This window comes from Crassostrea angulata, chromosome 4 (genome assembly GCF_025612915.1).
Source record: "Crassostrea angulata isolate pt1a10 chromosome 4, ASM2561291v2, whole genome shotgun sequence".
NCBI classification, from domain to species: domain Eukaryota; kingdom Metazoa; phylum Mollusca; class Bivalvia; order Ostreida; family Ostreidae; genus Magallana; species Magallana angulata.
Window position 1 is genome coordinate 48062593 of NC_069114.1, and position 19003 is coordinate 48081595.

Consider the following 19003-nt stretch of genomic DNA (forward strand, 5'->3'; position numbering starts at 1 on the left):
GCTCGCCCCAACGGTCACACCGTAAAACATATAAAATACTCCAGCAAAATGATGTTCAGCTTACTTGTAAACCTTTGTATAATTTCTATATCAATACACGTTTGCATGACAGAGAAATCATGAAGTGAAAAATTACATCACATTTCCAGAGAGACTATATAAATCTTAGTAAATTGAGCTCATTTTACAATGAAACATTTTCTATATCCATCCCAACTTTAACAAAATTACAACATAGAAGAAAACATTTATTAAATCCTAGTTATTCCTGAAAATTTCACCAGATGCAACACCATTATTTTATTGAGAATCTACTTAATTCAATGTTCAAAGGGAAGTAACTCTGTATGCATATTAAGAACATGATAAAAGTACAGTTTGTACAAATTAAGCGAGTTCTAAAAACTGTTGATGTTTTTTCTGCAAGAATAATAGCGAGCGCAGCTCGCCGGCGCGCAGCGCCGGCTAGCAAAGCGAGCTCTAAGAACCAGTGTGCGCGGGAAAAAGAACGAGCTAAACCTACAGTTCACCAAACAAAATTTTTTGTCTACGTCCCATAATGCTCTCTAATGTTTTCACCCGTGGTGCTATGCCAAAAATGGCCGACTTTTAACTCGTAATTTACGGTGACTTAAAGTTTGAAGACACGTTTTGAGTACCGCATATGCTTTGGCGAGACTCAAAAGATTTGTTACATGCTTCCATACCTTCGTATTGAGTCGAGAAACGTAAACAAAGACGAACAAAGTCATGGATGACGTCACAGTGCACTCGCGCCATATTTCTTGCGATAAATTAATAGGTGGATCAAAAATCTGTAATGAGTGTGCTGGCTATTTCAGTATAGTCTGCGATACCTGCCTCCTCATGCGCGGATCTAGAGGGGGGGTCGGGGGGGTCCCGACCCCCCCTGGAAAATGAAAATTTATTAAATTTACATAGTAAAATTATCGCGAAAATATGCCTCGGACCTCCCCTGGCAAACACAATTATCCTTCGGACCCCCCCCCCCCCCCTGGAAAAATTTTCTGGATCCGCGCATGCTCCTTGACATATGATTTGTTTTTAATCTTTTTTAATATAGAGATTTTATATATATATCCTAGCAAGAGCCATACTTTACTGTCATATCGATCCATTTTTAAGCTAATTGTGCATGCATGTACAGTAGGCAGGTATATAAGTATGTGAGTAGGGGGGAGGAATAAACAATAGGACATTTTGAACTAAATAAAAAGGAATAAAATGAAACAATAAACAGGTAAAAAAAAATTATGTAGATACTGCATATAGTCAGACCATTAAATTTAAAACTGGGAAATTACACACCTACAAACAGGTAACGGTCTCTCTCTCTCTCTCTCTCTCTCTCTCTCTCTCTCTCTCTCCCTCTCTCTCTCTCTCTCTCTCTCTGGGTAGGGGGTTGCGCTCTATGTATCATGACCATTAAAATTAGTACCTTTATAATTAACATACTCATTGTAGAGCAATACTCTCAAAAAAAATTTGACGTTCGTTGATACCTAAATAAAACTATAAGTTGACAATGATGCAAGGTTGGTATGTGTAATTCTTGCTGCGCTCGCCAGAACGGTAGCACCGTAAAACATATTATTGTTTAAATAAAATCTTTGCTTGAAAGATTTAAAATTAATCATTGTTATATACTGACCCAGCCAGTGTCACTATCCGGAATTATATCTCCCACTGCACAGTGACATTTTTACTGTGTTAATTGAGATATCCGGTTGTCGTAATCTCGCAAATTTTTACAAGTGTTGTGATTGTTTTCTAACTTTGACCATATATATTGGCACGGTGATGGCATTATATCTACTCACAACTCCAAGAACTGATTAATGGATATGTTCCCCCGTAACTTACTCGTTACTGCGGAAACGAGCGACCGCCACAGTGCATTTTACACTGTTTATTGTGACCTCCCACCATGGCGAGCATCTTACATGTACGTAAACAATGCTGTTTTACAAAGTGTGAAACGGTAACGTCATTTCAATATTAGCATTAACATTTTCTGTTTACACTTTCATTGAACAAGAATTCCGTCCCATTCATTATGTCTAGAACCTAGTTGGAGATAAAAACAAAAAAAAGAGTACGCCATTCCGAGGATTCAGAGACGACAACGAAAACGTACCCAAATCAAGAATCACGAGTACAAAAAGTTTTAAAACATTTTAGAATTAATGCTAGGCAGTATTGTGAACTATAAACCTATAATTTCCTGCAATATCATAGTCAAAAATTCTATGTCAGTAGGCCGAATCGGCAAACATATATGGCAAGAATACAGTACAGTTTCCCAGTGCAGCAATTCTGCGGTACATAGAATTACCGAAATACCCGCGATTTACCGAAATACCCGGTGAAAACACCGAAATACCCTTCAAAAATATCAAAATGCCCATTAATACACCATAAAGAGTGTATGTCTAGTATTTTATGTAGATAGATATTGTATATAAAATTAATTTTTTTTATAAATCGGCCGATTTTCATGGTTATTGATTAAAATGCAATTCTTCCAAGAAAGATAACTCTTTCAGTAAATAACAATGATTAAATTCATTTTGAATAATTCATTTAAAGGATATAAATGTTTTCATCTCATTAGTTGACATGTATATTTATTTTACTACTTGACGTGAGAAGAGAAGGGAGCAATTCTGGTAGAAAAAGGAATATTTATAGTATTATCATGTAAAATTTGTATATGATATTAAAAAATAAAAGCTGATAAACTGTTATATTTAATTCTTAGTTATTTAATTCTGGGAATAAAATTTCACACCTCTATTCGAGTGAAAAGCAATTCATGCAAGAGTTATTGTTCTTAACCCAATGTCTACACATGTTAGAAATCGCTATTTATATCAAAATACTTACATTATCAAACTGAAAATTGGGGAAATACATTTAAACACTTAGATTCAAACTATGATGTTAAATATTTGTGCTCAAATGCGGCATTTCGGTGTTTTTGAAGGGCATTTCATTTAATCACGGGTATTTCAGTAAATCTAATTACCCGCAATTCTGTAACCCAGTTACAAACGAAACCAAACCAATATGATACTTACCCTTCCTAATTTAAACTTCAACCATGCTTGAAATTCTGTATATACTAACTAACCCATGTCTCTATACTAATCACTGGTCTGAAACAGGGTTACAAGGGTTACACACCCTTGTTTCTATATAAATCTCTGTTCTGAAACCGGGTTACAAGGGTTATGAGGGTTACACACCCTTGTTTCTATATAAATCTCTGTTCTGAAACAGGGTTACAAGGGTTACGAGGGTTACACACCTTTGTTTCTATATAAATCTCTGTTCTGAAACAGGGTTACAAGGGTTACAAGGGTTACACACCCTTGTTTCTATATAAATCTCTGTTCTGAAACAGGGTTACAAGGGTTATACACCCTTGTTTCTATACTAAGCTCTGTTCTGAAACAGGGTTACAAGTGTTACGAGGGTTACACACCCTTGTTTCTATACTAAGCTCTGTTCTGAAACAGGGTTACAAGGGTTACAAACCCGGTTACAAGGGTTACAAATACATGTATATAAATAGGCATTAAATGTACATGTTCCATAAATTTCTCTTATATCTTAATAGGTACCGACAAGCTGGTGAGAAAATTCCATCAACATGTACTGAATAGTAATCAGGAATTGCCTAGCTGCAATAAAGACACTGGGGAGAAATCCAGACTAAGACAACGTTCTCCAGGTCACTTTGTTACTGTTACAGGAGGTGGACACATTCTACAGTTTAATCCTCTATTTAAGTAAGTCATATTTTTTTCCTGTTTGTATATTTCTGTGCAATATTTTTTAAATTAGATCATTTACGCGTGCATGTTAAGGCTTCCCGAATGATTTCACAGTAATGTGTAAAAGTCACTTGTCTATTTTGCTTTAGAACGTGACATCATTAACTTCGATTTCATGCTCTGCTCATGGAATTGTATAGTAACATTATTTATATGTGAATTTCATTGAACATACATAAAAATGCTTCTTTAATTTACACTGAAGCCGTTGTTAAATACTAGTGATGCTATATTCAATATAATGAATATTGAGCAACTATCAAATAATCAGCAGCTTTAAAGCTTAATTTGTATTAGGTGAATGACTATTTATAAACTTATGGTTTGGAGACTCTCCCTGCTACTTGTAAAATATTTCAATTAAAATATTTTAATATGTATTGCTAGATAACAATGAAAGTGAAATGAACAAAACTCACAGGACTGACAACATATACCGGGACGTAGCTGGTCATTTTGCACTTTAAACTCATTTGAAGAGTTATTTCCCTTTGATGAAATCAAGAAAAATTTAATTTTGTCAAAAAAAACTGCAGTAAATGTTTCATTTTATTTTACATTTTAATTAAAAAAAGTTTTATGCATATATTCACCAAAAGATATTCTTGAATTTAAAATTACTTTTTGACAATACATGTATTTTAAATTGCCCGTAGACTTAATGTAAAACTCAAGGTGCAAGTAATTGGACAAATTTCTGGAAATTTCTTTGGTGGAGTATTTTGTCTGATAATGACTTCAAATAATGGTAAACAATATCAGAACATTCTTTTACAGGTATTACATATAAAAAAATGTTGTCATTATGTACATTGCATACATTAAAACTGTACTGGTTTCTGATACCGTTTTAGCTTTGGAAAGCCATATATGGTATCCGATCCATATTAGGGCCTAATTTTTCTAACCTTGAATATCCATCATGCATTAAATACTCTGATATTAAATAAAGCATTTTAGAGTAGAAAAAGATTTACCGAGAGAAATTTAAAAAACATTATTAACCAGGCAGTAATAAATTAAGATTGCATTGATGTCTATGGGAACCAGCATATTTAAAAAAAAAAAACCCCATTATATATCAATAAATGCTTCGGTGGAAAGATGCATTTCATCATTAGGAATGCAAAATCCATTGAAAATAAATTGTATACCCCGGTACCGTATATATTTTTTTAGAATTAATTTAATTTAAAAAATGTATAAAAAATCAACTCTGACTCATTGATACAAGTTTGCAGTATGGGGGTTCCAATCAAAATACCAAATTATTACACATATAATTGTATTCTTTACTTTTGCAAAGTGTCTAAAGGACTTACATGGTAGTTTATTAACTTTCTATATCATGTTTGTTCAATAGGTCAGAGAGTCCCAGTCAGGCCTTCATGTTGATTGTACAGATGATGTACTCTGAACTGAAGGAACTGACAGAGGACGAACAAAGGAGAAGACTTCAAGATTACACACTGTGTTATGATAATATTTGCAACGTTGATGCATTAGGAGCAGCCAAAGAAGATCTTCCTCTTCCTGGGCCACTTTCAGACATGTGGAAAACAGTAAAGAAGGTCATCGACAGACTTCACATCCGTAACCACAAGGACCAAAAGTGTCATGAACTCTATCATCCAGATGACAACCTCCCATCATCTTATAACACAATGGTTGGAGAACAAACTTTTGCTTGGATGTCAAGATTCAAGAAGATTGTCAACTCTATGACCCAAACGCATCAGCTCTTCTTCCTGCATAGGATGTGTGTAAAAAATGTCAGTATTTTGCTAAAGCCTTCAATGGATTTCAAAAATAAAGCTCCTGCCTTCCATGGAATAAACAGTTTTGAAGGTTTATATCATAGTTGAACAAAAAACAAGAAAATGATGTAAAACATTGGCCATGTAAATTGTTATTAAATTATTAATTCTTAGGGACAATTTCACTAATCTCTTACTAATGAAATAATTTTGAAGGTATCACTCCAGGCTGTTTGTCATAGTCTTTTTAAGACCCAAGGCCAACCCCCAACCAGGCACCTTTGCGGTTCTTACTAAGGCAGCAATTGCAGCCTCCTCTGCTTTCATTTCCCTTAAGTTGATGGCCAGCGTAATTGAAGCGGAGGAGATTGCAACCGTAACATCGGGATTACTGTCTTATCTGGAAGGACAGGACAGCAGAGTTGCAGAGGGCATTGTCCTCCCTCTGATTTTTTGCAAAAAGGTAATGAAAAACCTGTCGAATTGATATAAAAATTTTAATTTGTATTCCAGTTAATTTATATAAAATCTACAAGATAACATTATGCTTAGGCCATTCCAAGTTTTTTCTATGTTTAGCGTCTGCGGACGGATTGGTTTTGAGATGTAAAAATTAAAAAAAAAAAAACCACAATGGTTGTCCATAAGATTAGAACACTTTTTCATATGTCGGGCTCAGGATCTCATTTTTAAATCCGGATCAGAAATCAAATATAACAACATTCAATATGGAAATCATATAGTAGGTATTTGTTATTTTTGTTACAAAGTGAAGAAAATACTTCAAAATATGTAACAAATTTTATTTTGTTGAACCTTTTAAGCTGTTTTTTTTTCTAATGTTTGTGGGGTTTTTTCCTGATAGAAAGATAGGTTTTTGAGTTTTGGGTGGACGCTAAACAAAGAAAAAACTTGCAATGGCCCTAGCTCCATACAACAAGTGATTTTCCTCAAATTGAAATATGTGTTTACATATTTTGTTGTGTTATTTCCTTTAACATACTTCAAAGCTTAATCTTTTTATCATAATGTCAAAAACACAATGGCAATGCTCACCTAACATACACTGGAAAAATCATTTGAAAGAACAATTTTCCTTTACAAATCGAAGTATTTTTATCTGTATTTTGTTTCTTACTTTTAATTTTATGAGTGATATAGGAAAAAATCATAAAAAGTATAAATACACTGTATTTCATTAGATAAGGCAAAACCACAGGCAGTGAAAATTAAAGTCTGCCTCATTAAAAGCTGAACATAAGAAAATATATACTAGTAATAGACAGAAAATTAATGCATTAATTTTTTATTTAGATGCTGGAGGTTACAGCCAAAGGGCATTTTTTGCAGGAAGTCAGGGAATATGTGAAGGATGTGTTGCTGCCCTACCACGAAAAAACAACTTTGAACCACCAACCATCCCAAGCAGCAAATCGTAGTAGGCCGAATCGGCAAACATATATGGCAAGAATACAGTACAGTTTCCCAGTGCAGCAAAAGGTCTGTAACCCTCGTAACCCTTGTAACCCTGTTTCAGAACAGAGATTTATATAGAAACAAGGGTCTGTAACCCTCGTAACCCTTGTAACCCTGTTTCAGAACAGAGCTTAGTATATAAACAAGGGTCTGTAACCCTCGTAACCCTTGTAACCCTGTTTCAGAACAGAGATTTATATAGAAACAAGGGTCTGTTACCCTTGTAACCCTTGTAACCCTGTTTCGGAGATTTTTTCTAAAACAATGGTCTTCCCTCTTATACAAATTTGTATAAGTTTTTCTTAAACGATTCACCTTATCTAAGATATACCTGATTCTTTTTTGGCTCTACATAAGGATCATCATTTCTCATCCTTGTGTAACCGGGTTACAAAATTGCCGCACTGGGAAACTGTACTGGATTTGAGACATATCTATCGGCAAACTATCAGGCTTCATTATGGCTTCAAAACATCAAGGGCTCACTTGATAGACTTTAATTCGCTTTTACCCAGATGAGCGTCCTGAAGATTTGATTCATAGACTTTCAGCCTTTGTTAAAGATTATCTTCATTGGAAAGATATGGGTATTGCCCATGATTGTGAAACAACAAAGGGGGATGAAAAGTTCAACAAGGCCACAACACAGTGTCCTATCTCTAATAAAGTTGTGGAATATGTTCATATACATGTACAACTGACAACTGATAATTATGGAATTGAAGTGTAAGGTTTTTTTTTCATTTATGTTGTATATATTTGTATATTTCTGTTTGATACAATTAAGCAAGTTGATTTTATTCCTAAAATTATTTTTTTGTCATTAGTAAAATTAATATTATTTTAGGCTATGTTGGCTTTCAAGGGACAATGAGTTTTAAAAGATTTGAAAAGCTCAGTTGATATTTTCATCTAAATGACAACCGAACTCAAGGACTCAGAGGGACACTTAAGATAGAGGTAGAAATTTTTTATTCAGTATTAATTGAACGTCAAATATTTTAGTGAAATATGATGTTATTTAAGCATTAAATTATTATTTTTTGAAGATACATTATCATAACTGAATACAAATTGAGTATCTTTCCAAAAAATAATGATACAATGCTTATATTAACATTTTTAAACTTCTTGTCTTGTCTGCATAAGTGATTTACACATTGATATTTGCATATTCAGTGTTCTTTCCCCTGAGCGGGGGTACTGCAATTATATTTCTATAATCGCAACTGCAGACAAGACAAGAAGTTAAAAAAATTTTAATATAAGCATTGAATCATTATTTTTTGGAAAGATACTCAATTTGTATGCAGTTATGATACTGTATCTTCAAAAAAATAATGAATCAATGCTTAAAAAATTCCTATGTTATCCTTAGGGTAAGTTCATATTAATGGAAGAGCCACTGTAACAGCCACAAGTGTGAACTTCAATTTTTGCATGTGAAGTTGCAGTTAACGGTGTTCAATGTTTATGACGTCATAATTGAATTCATCATTTTAACCTTTGAGTATCATGTGTGTATTACAGTATTATAACTGCCATAGCTTTCAACACATTTTACAAGCCAAAAATACCAGTATTTGGAATATAAATATTGTTCTATGTTTGATTTTTTTGTTTTGTTACAAACAGATTACATAAGATAAGACCAATCCTTGATAGAAGGGCAATAAGAGGTCAGGTGAATTCACCTAAGCATCAAAGTATTGGTGAAGGCATGATCAAATTCAAAAAAAGATTTTTTGCAAGACAATATATGACAAATAAACCTGTCAGGAGAGGTCTCAAGGTATGTAACAATAATGTTATTAAAATATAGCAACATTTTTATACCCTTAAGTGCAGTGTTGGGAATTTTATCATATTTACTATGTGCATTTCGTTTGTCTGTCTGTCTGTAGAGAAATGACTTTTTTGATTTACTTTTAATGGAAATGTGCCTTTTTATTGCTTTTTAAATTTTCACCAGAACAGCTAATAAAGATATTCTGCTGGATTTCAGAATGGAAGTGACCCAGCAGCTGATGAGAGACTACAGAGGATGAAAGCGTGGTCATGATATACAGAATGTTTTGATTACACCTCATATTTTTTGCAAATTGAAACATTCAAGATCAACCTGCAATTTGTGATTGCAGAAATTGTGATAGACAGCTGTGCAGCAAACAATATTTCAGTGCATTTCATTTACTAGATATCAACTTTTAAGATTTATTATTATATTTGCCATGAAAGAACATTTATCAGTACATGAGCTCTATGTCTATATTCCTGATTGTAAATGTAATATGTACAATATGTAGATATTGTAAGATACAGGTGTAACTTCTGTGTACATTAACACACTAGCATTGACTTAGTTCGTCTCTGCCTTGGCTGAAGAACTCTGTGTAATAAGTTTTTTGTCTTCCTCATTGCTACAAATGTATGTTAATACAAGTATCTATGCAGTCAAATGATGTTTATTAACAAAAGAGGTTACCATGCAGGGGGTATGTCTTGTCTATTGCAGACACAATTTTTATGCATATTTAGGTCATCTTAAACTTTATTTTGAAGTTGTGATTTTAAAATGAAGTATTTAAACTTTGTGTTTCATTCTTAGTTTTACTTCAAGGTCATTCTGATTTTGAAACTGACCGCATTTTACTCCAAATTGTTCCTCAGGTGTTTTTATTTTTTTTTTCAATTCTATACATATGATAATGGAAATATTACAACTTTTTTATATATTAAATATTAAAATATGAATTTTTTTGCATTTTAATTTGAATATGTTGCCATGGCAACAAAGGGATATTTGGATACTTTAACCTGATTTTCAAAAATAAAAACACTGTGTATTGCCTTTAGTGTATTGATAGGTAACAGGTGATGGTCAAAGAAACAAGAATTTCTCACTTGACATTTGTTATTATTTCTGGTCTTTGAGTGTCACAACAATAAATATTTGGTTATTATAAAAATGCTTAAATTTGTCAAAAATAAATATGGTGAAATGGGATTAAAAGTAGAAGTAGAAAATTGAAATAAGTTGTAAAATCTTTACATTAATAAATTTACAGAGCTTGTTTCATGAAATAAAAAAGTATTTCGTAAAGTAAGAAAAGAAAATGTAGAAATTTTCTTGATTTGGGTTAGATCGTTGCCATGGTTACTCTAATAGCATATTTTTATTATCATTTTAAGAAAAACAAAGATGCGTACTTTGAGAACATATGAATATGAATTATATTGGTATGTACAAAAATTTGCTTCAAATAACAGAAAATGGCATGAAAAATTGGTGTAAAAATCATCATGTCAGAAAGACTAAAAATTCTTTGTATAAATGTGCTCAGTTATACTTAAAGGTTTCCATGCTAAAATATTATTTTAGATAATTCTGAATTTTGTAAAATATGTCAATGACATAATAACAAAATAGAAATCGACGTTTGATAGCACATATGTGCCTCACTTTCTACATATTATATGGTCTATATGGTATAATAGAAGATATATAAATCTTGTAATTTTATAATTTCAAGTCACTGTTACCATGGCAACGGTTCCCTTAGTTACCAAAATTTATGCTGATATGGTGCAACTCTTACATTTACATCAATGTATGAAATAAGAAGAAAATTTATTTCTATTCATTCGAGCAACTCTTCAAAAGATTAAGTTGCAATATGAAGGTTTTTTCATCTGATGACTTTTTTGACCTCTCTGCACTTAAAAATTAACCCTACTGCCCCTGGTGAAATTTTTACATGTTATTGTCAAAATTGTCTTTTCTTAATTTTTTGCAGTAATTTAATAATACTGTTTTTCTCTAAAGAAAACTGTTATTTTTTAGGTATTTTAAAATAATGGTTACTATGGGTGATTTAACCATAGCAACCACACTTTTAATGTTGTGATAAAAATGATTTTGTTTTTTCATAAAATTGATTTGACCTTCCTTTTACAAAAATATTTAAAATTTCTTTTTGGTTATAATTTTCCAGCTGAATCAATCTTACTTAAGATTTCTAAATTATAAAACGGTGATTGACGTTTAAGCAATAGATGTGTCTATGGAACATGTGTATCCTAGCAACAAAGTATCCAGAACACAAATTGAAGGTTTATTGATGTTCACTGCTAATATCTAAACAAGTTTATAATGAAATTAGCTGAATATCCTACTTTGAATAAATCGCCCCTGCATGATTCTAAGGCGGAGTAGTACTTAAAAGTAAAATCATCAGCATCTTTCTTTCTAGAATTTTCCTTCGCATGGTAAGGTCGAAAAAATTCAGCTCTCAGAAATTCTAAAAAAAATTCAATTCAAAAGCGGTCGTATATCATCGCTCCCCAACGCAAATGGAGGAGTGCCCTTAATACAATATTTGTTTGCACGACATTCAACTTGGACATAGGCTATTTACCATTATATTGACCCTTTTATCTTTTAAATTAATTAGGGTCTTCCGTTTCCAACGGAAGACCCTATTGTTTTTGTTAGGTTTCTTTTTCTCTATTTTTCACTATTATTATTCTTTTTTTTCTTAACATTTTTCTTAAAACTCAAATATCTCAAATATGCTACAATGGATTTTTATGAAAATTTCACGAATAATACAAAATATCAAGGTCTTTTATCATGTACATTTTTGTTGATGACGTCACTTCCGGTCGGCCGTTATATTCGTTTTTCTTTTTGTAAAAAGTGATCCTGTCCTCCCTTTTTCGCAAAAACGATTAAAGATAGAAAAATTGAAAGTTTCAGGAATGATAGATTTTTGAATTTCTACGGCCGATCAGGTAAAACAACGATCGTCCGTCACTTCCGGTCCGCTCAAACAGCATTTTTGGAAAATTGTATTTTAAAAATTTTTTAAATCAAATAATCTACAATTTTTTTCCATCAGAATATGTTTTAAACTTATCAAATTTTAATATGAGCAGGTCGTCCGTCACTTCCGGTCGTCACCGGAAGTGATTGTAATATTTCGATTTTTGGAATTTGAAAGCATATGCGTTTTGTTGACATTTTTGTACTGAATACAAAACTGAAAACCGTTTTAAAATCGGACAACGCATTGCAGAGATATTGAAGTTTAAAAATGACGTTTTCCGGAAATCTGCATTTCGCAGTGTAGGTTGAAAAATTAGTTTAAAAGGAAGTTAATATGATAGTAAATCGTACCAAATGTCAACAGTTTAATTGAACCCTATCAATTCAAAATCAAACGAAAGACCCACTTGTTGCTCGCAACAAGGTGCTTTCAGGTAATTCAGGCATTCTCAAGAAATTAGGCGTTAAGGTGTAGCGAGGGTCTGAGTAGCTCAGTCGATAGAGTCATGGACTTGGCCCAGGTGATCCCGAGTTCAAGCCCCGATCGCCGCAATTTTTTTTTTTACTATTTTTCGCTTAGATCTACGATTTTATCTTTGAAGTGATAAGTTTAATCTAATATATTCAAAAATCGGACGGAAGACCCACTAGTTGCTCGCAACGAGATCGTGTCTAGTTATTTCATAATGTTTGCATAGTTTGCATAATTATCTTAATTGCTATCTATGACGTTCAGGCATTTGCGTTTACCCAATGCGTGATTTGCCATATTTGGGCCGTCATATATTTGCTCCGTCGGTAGCCCCCGCAATTATCACCGCGGCCAAAAGCGCCAGAAATAAATAATATGGTCAGTACTCCAGAGTTTGTGTTTTTGTGACAATCTGAGATAATTTGAAAATAAACTAAAGGAAATCTAAATCCTTTATCATTACCGAAACGTACACCGTCAAGTTAAATAAAATAGGACAAAAACCATATTTTGACACCAGGAGGTTAATGATTTTTATCTCCTGCACCAGTTCATGAACAGACGTATGACCTTGAAATTTGAAACAGATGATGTTAAATCTCCGGTCTGTCAATTAAAAGTCCTCTTTGTTGTAATTATGACCAATAGGAGAACACAGGAAATTATCTTCTTGACTCGATAAGATTACGTTTTAGACAATATCCTCCCATGTGTTGCACCTAACTTTGCTAACATATACTAGTACACGTTTAAACTACTTTAATTTTATTAGAAAACTGTGTCATTTCTTTTCCCTCGCGTATTTATTACTATATTTAAACAAAATTAAACGACAAAGCAAGACATGTCTGATCTGTATAATAAGATTTGTTGTGCTCCGTTTCACAATCTTATTATCTATATCTTATTTTCTATAGTTGCTATACGGGCTTATTGCGAGGCCAATCCAGGCGAAATAAAAGCCAATCCCGTGAACTGTGCCCAGTACTTTGATTGCGGAGAGGAAAGTATCAAAGCATGCATGTTCCTCCGAGAATGTCTGTACCCCCACGTATTTGATTACCAATCCTCAACCTGTGTCAACTTTACCCTTGTTGATTGCGGGAAGAGGAGATAGTATACTTCACTTTGTAAGTATTAAGTTTATGGATTTGGATTAGGTTGAACTGAATATCTTTGAAACTTTAATTTTAAAAAAAAAATTGATCTGTATATTCTATCACAGGTGACTATTTGCTAAACCGTTGTCCGCCATCAAATTCCACGTGTAAACCGTGCAGTGAGCGCCATTTTGATTGCTCCAATTTAGTGGACGGGCTTCATCCTACCAACAGTGATGCAACCCGCGATAATTTCGTCATGTTTCCGAGGCAGAACCATCGCCACAGAGAAATGTCGGGAAGGTGTGTTTGACCCTGTAGAGAGGCGCTGTACGCGATTTCGGTCAGGTGGTGCATTAGGACGCGTCACAGATACCGGATCACAAGGGATGCTAGGACGCGTCACAGATACCGGCTCACAAGGGATGCTAGGACGCGTCACAGATAATACACAGACACGCCCAAGAGATGGTTCACAAGGGATGCTGGGAGGCGTCACAGATAATACACAGACACGCCCAAGAGAGGGTCCACAAGGGATGCTAGGACACGTCACAGATACTACACAGACACGCTCAAGAGAAGGAACTCAAGGAATGCTAGGACGCGTCAGAGAGGCAACACACCTTACAGAAGGTAACTATGCAAGGCAAAAGTTTGAAGAGTTATACTTAAATTGGTTAATGTTGTCCAATTTCTTCATGAATTTTTTGTTCAATTTGTCAGATGAACCATAATTGTAAGCACAATCTCAACATTATCTTTTCAAAAGTGAAATCCTTTTGGTTTTTGTTACACAGACAACAGATATATGTTCATGTACTTTTTTTTTTACAACAGACATGGTTAAAAAGCACTGCACTGAAAAGCCCAAAGACATTCTGCCTCACCCCCCTCCAGTGCGCACAGTACTACGACTGCAGGCAAGCTATCGGCGATAGCCATCTTAGGGAGTGTAGATATCTACAACTGTTTGACATAACCACCATGACGTGTAAAAACTTTAGTGACGTTACATGTGGGGATCGTCTAGAGCCCCAAGCGCCTTGTGAGTATATAATCCACGAATTCATGATATCATTTAGTGATAGTTGACATCTTTAATCAAAGTACTGAAGAACTGACGGGAGTTGATTTTGTCGATGTTTATTTATTTTAAAATCAATGATATGTTATTTTGCATGACAAGTACATGTATACGTAGTTTCTAATTTGAATTACGCATATTCTTATAATGTGAATTTTTAAACTTTTTCGACTAGAATGTCGAGAAACCTCCATTTGAATCATGTTAAATAATATTTAAAGATAAAATTAATTCAATCAAACTATGTATCAGTGGTAGAAATATTTCTCGAAAATTGTATGGATCCAAGCAATATTGAACTCTAGTCTCGTTCAACCAAACGCTCGGCTGACACCGTAAATCTCCGACAAGGGTTTACGGAGACAGCCGAACGTCGATTTGAACGAGACTATATTAAACTCTGGCGTAGGAATACATACGACTACAAAAAATATTTAAATTGTTCGTACCATTTAAAATCTGACTATTTTTTAGGTATTTGTAAATAAGTTTCCTTGAAAAACAATGCTTTAGCATACATTACATCGAATTCATCAATTATTTTCAAGAACTAAGTCTTGTCAGGAGCAATGATTTGTGCTGAGGTTCAAACACTGTTTCACTTTCGGTTTGTCCGAGTGACTGCATAGGAGAGTTGATTAAAAATCAACTCCCAAAAAGTATTAACATACACATGTACTTGCAATAGAAGGAAGTCTGGATGGTGAATGGTTCCATCCAGTCACACGACGCTTCAGCGTTATACTTGATCTTTGGCCATTTCTTTATCGCCTAGTTTAAGTTTTTGTCTTGTTTTACCAGGCGACTACCTGCAGAACCACTGCGAGCTAAACTCTGCCAACTGTGTACCATGTGAGGACCGCCTGCCAAGCTGTATCAACCTTCCGGACAACAACAACCCGTACCCCGGGAAACTGGACTCGGAGTACTACATCAAGTGTTACCGCAACCGAACCGTGTCCGTGGAGGCCTGTCAGGTGTCCAAGTACAACCCGGCCACGCGCCAGTGCTCGGAGAACGTCTCACCAGGTAGGTTAAATGAGAAATCGCAACTTCTAGGCCCCCCCGGAAGAGCTCAGAAAAACACATCGTATGTATTAAATCTTTGACACCCGCTTTTATAAAATAATATCAATATGAAAATTGATATATACCACTACAGAGACACACAGGGCTGTCTAGCTAATACCTTGATGGGAAGGGACTCAATTTTGTATATAAAATTTTACATCCAGTAATATTAATACATCCGATGTGTTTTTCCAAATTCTGCCGGAAAGACCAGAGAAGTTGCGGCTGGTTACCTGAGTAGTCATTTTTTTTTTTATAACTGAGTTATCTATACACAAAAGGTATGTGTAAAAGATTGCTAACATTAACTCTTCTTGGAGATACGGTTTAAGGCCCACATTCAGCTACTTCAGTATGAATTTTTTACATCATGAAGTTTAAAGATTAAATGCCTTAAAATGTTTGTCCTTATTTTTCAGTGGTTTTGGGGAAATTTTGCCGAGACAACCCGACGTCCATCATTCCTGATACTGAGAACTGTGGGAGGTACTCTAACTGCAGCGACCCCTCCACCGTCCAGGGTCTGAACAAGCCCTACCTCAGAGAATGCACCTACCCCAAGCTGTTCGCCTCCCCCGCTGTCTGCTGCCAACTGTTCATGATGGTAGACTGCGACAAGCGGAAGAAGATACCCATGCCTCCATGTGAGTAGGCATGCGGAATTCATAACCATTGTAAAAAAAATATCATATGACAAAGTGAATCAAATAATTTATTAATGAATCTGCTAAATGTTACCTATATAACTAAGTGAATCAAACGATTTATGTATTTCTTTAATTTCTGTTTTAGGCGAGTACGTAGAAAATCAGTGTTTTGGAACAAACTGTGAGCCTTGTGAAAGCAAATTCCCATCATGCATTGGAAAACCGGACGGAACTAATGTATTCCCCGCCAAGGAAAACACCGGATATTACATCGTCTGCTATCGTCAAAGGACAGTAGCAATCGTATCTTGCAATCAAGGAGTTTACAGTCATAGTGAGCGCGCATGCGTGAGTGATCCTAAACCCGCGATCGCGTAGTCTTGTCTGACTGTTTTTAGACTGGGAGAGAATATGAACATTTGTAAATACTTTGTTAGAGTATGTGTCTGACTTCTATTCATTGTGAGATGAAGGTCCGTTACATTGTTTATATCGCTGAATCTGCGCAGATTCGATATCTACAAACCACGAATTGGATGGAACGAGAAAGAATATCTAAATTTTATTTATGAACTCTGCGAATGTACTCGGAGACGTTGGCAATTGGTTTGTAATTCTCAGTTCGTGTGCACTCTTGCGGAATTAAACACATAATGATATGTTCCAGATTTTTCATTCATTTGTATATTCAATGCACGATAAACTCGTTCCTTTAATGGGAGAGAACTCTTAGCTACCTCTAGACTGGAAGTTTATTAACCAATACTTTGTTTATAATGTGTCCAGAGATTTCATCTTCTCATATTTTTTTTGATCAGGATTTTCCAATGAGAGCATAAGTATTCTGTCCTTTGTCGAGACAATTACTGCGAGCCTACTCATTTAAGAAATAAAAATCAAAACACGCGCACGCTTTGACCATCAGAAATTAAAAAATGCAAATGCTTTTGGAAAAAATAATCTAAGAAATAATCTCCTCTGTATTCTCATTGACGGCCTATATCCAGCTTTATTGCTCACTCATCTACCTGTCATCTGTATTTATTGACCATCCTGTTAAATTATGGTATTTAATAAAAAGAATAAAAACTCTTTTAAATTTATTGAACACTTGATATCGTGGAGACATGGAGATTGTATCAAGACACCGCTAAGCACCCTTTTTGGAAAGCGTCAACCTACGGTTTTTGTTTGAATAAACCAAAATAGGTCTAGGAGTGTTGGGTAAGTCACCCTACCACACTACAATGTCGGACGTCTATATATGTAACAGGAAAAGAATTAAATTTTTTAAAGAAAAAATTTAACTGCGCCCAATTTTCCGTCCCTGTATACACCCCCAGTAATGACAGTACATTTTTTCCCTTCATACATTTTGGCTATATATATCCGTTATTGGTTTCTTTTGGTCTTCTGATATTACCTATTTCGACCAAAGGCGTTTTCTTTATCCAATATTTTGATCCGGGTCTTTTAACCCACTATTTTTTTCAGAGGGGTATTATTCAAACCATGTAACTGTATTACATATGAAGTCTTTGCCGTTATAATCTATAAAGATGAAATTGAGAAAAGTAAGTTTTTTTTAATTCCAAGTTCGATATTTCTTAATGACCAATTTTTCTAAACAAAACATAGGGCACGGTTGGTATGAGAATGCTATACAAAAGTGTACACCTTACAACCGGTGTACACTATTGTATATATAACCAAGGGCAAAAGTGTACACCTTACAACCGGTGTACACTATTGTATATATAACCAAGGGCAAAAGTGTACATCTTACAACCGGTGTACACTATTGTATATATAACCAAGGGCAAAAGTGAACACCTTACAACCGGTGTACACTTGTATATATAACCAAGGGCAAAAGTGTACACCTTACAACCGGTGTACACTTGTATATATAACCAAGGGCAAAAGTGTACACCTTACAACCGGTGTACACTATTGTATATATAACCAAGGGCAAAAGTGTACACCTTACAACCGGTGTACACTATTGTATATATAACCAAGGGCAAAAGTGTACACCTTACAACCGGTGTACACTATTGTATATATAACCAAGGGCAAAAGTGTACACCTTACAACCGGTGTACACTATTGTATATATAACCAAGGGCAAAAGTGTACACCTTACAACCGGTGTACACTATTGTATATATAACCAAGGGCAAAAGTGTACACCTTACAACCGGTGTACACTTGTATTATAACCAAGGGCAAAAGTGTACACTACATGTAGGTGTACACTGTCTATACTCTGAGCAGGGCTTTTTTTTTAGGAAATTAAACTTCAATTTTTAATATGGTGGTAAATGGTAAGCTGAAACATCTGCGGGGTTTCTTTTTTTTTCAGCATAAGCAATATGCTAGAGTTTTGATAGCTCTATTGTAGCACATGAAGTGCATAGAAATTATTTTAGTACATGTTCATTGCATAAGAAAAATAAATTCCGATTCGTTGTATTTTTTTTATTAGCAATAGAGCATGTTTTGGCGACGACAGTCAACGGATACGTATTAGTAACATCACATTATGTAAGTAAAATATACACGCGATTTAGAAGATTCTGAATTAAATGCACTGTTAGGTATGAGAAGATTCGTTTGAAACGAATCATTTATTAATTCTTATAAATGTACATGAAAATAACACAAAAATTCAGTTTTAACTTCTATGAAATACTGCAGAGATG

General features: G+C 34.5%; 1 protein-coding gene across 5 annotated transcripts; it reads left to right on the forward strand.

Annotated features, from left to right (window-relative positions):
• The first annotated feature begins 1759 nt into the window (after positions 1-1759).
• LOC128181979 (uncharacterized) lies at positions 1760-17390 on the forward strand. Of its 5 annotated transcripts, XM_052850563.1 has the most exons (11): positions 3633-3815; positions 5224-5353; positions 5443-5708; positions 5834-6080; positions 6932-7117; positions 13311-13523; positions 13619-14129; positions 14334-14541; positions 15382-15609; positions 16071-16295; positions 16444-17390. In XM_052850563.1, the coding sequence occupies exons 8-11, from the start codon at positions 14481-14483 to the stop codon at positions 16674-16676; spliced, it is 747 nt and encodes a 248-aa protein (XP_052706523.1). In that variant the 5' UTR covers positions 3633-3815; positions 5224-5353; positions 5443-5708; positions 5834-6080; positions 6932-7117; positions 13311-13523; positions 13619-14129; positions 14334-14480; the 3' UTR covers positions 16677-17390. The 5 variants fall into 5 exon arrangements, 1 of the variants encoding a protein (XP_052706523.1); XR_008243388.1 differs by lacking the exons at positions 13311-13523; positions 13619-14129; positions 14334-14541; ... (1 more) ...; positions 16071-16295; positions 16444-17390 and adding exons at positions 7451-7819; positions 7941-8053; positions 8729-8885; positions 9099-10051 and having other exon boundaries at positions 5224-5708; XR_008243389.1 differs by lacking the exons at positions 13311-13523; positions 13619-14129; positions 14334-14541; ... (1 more) ...; positions 16071-16295; positions 16444-17390 and adding exons at positions 7941-8053; positions 8729-8885; positions 9066-10051 and having other exon boundaries at positions 5224-5708; positions 6932-7819.
• The last annotated feature ends 1613 nt before the right edge of the window (positions 17391-19003 follow it).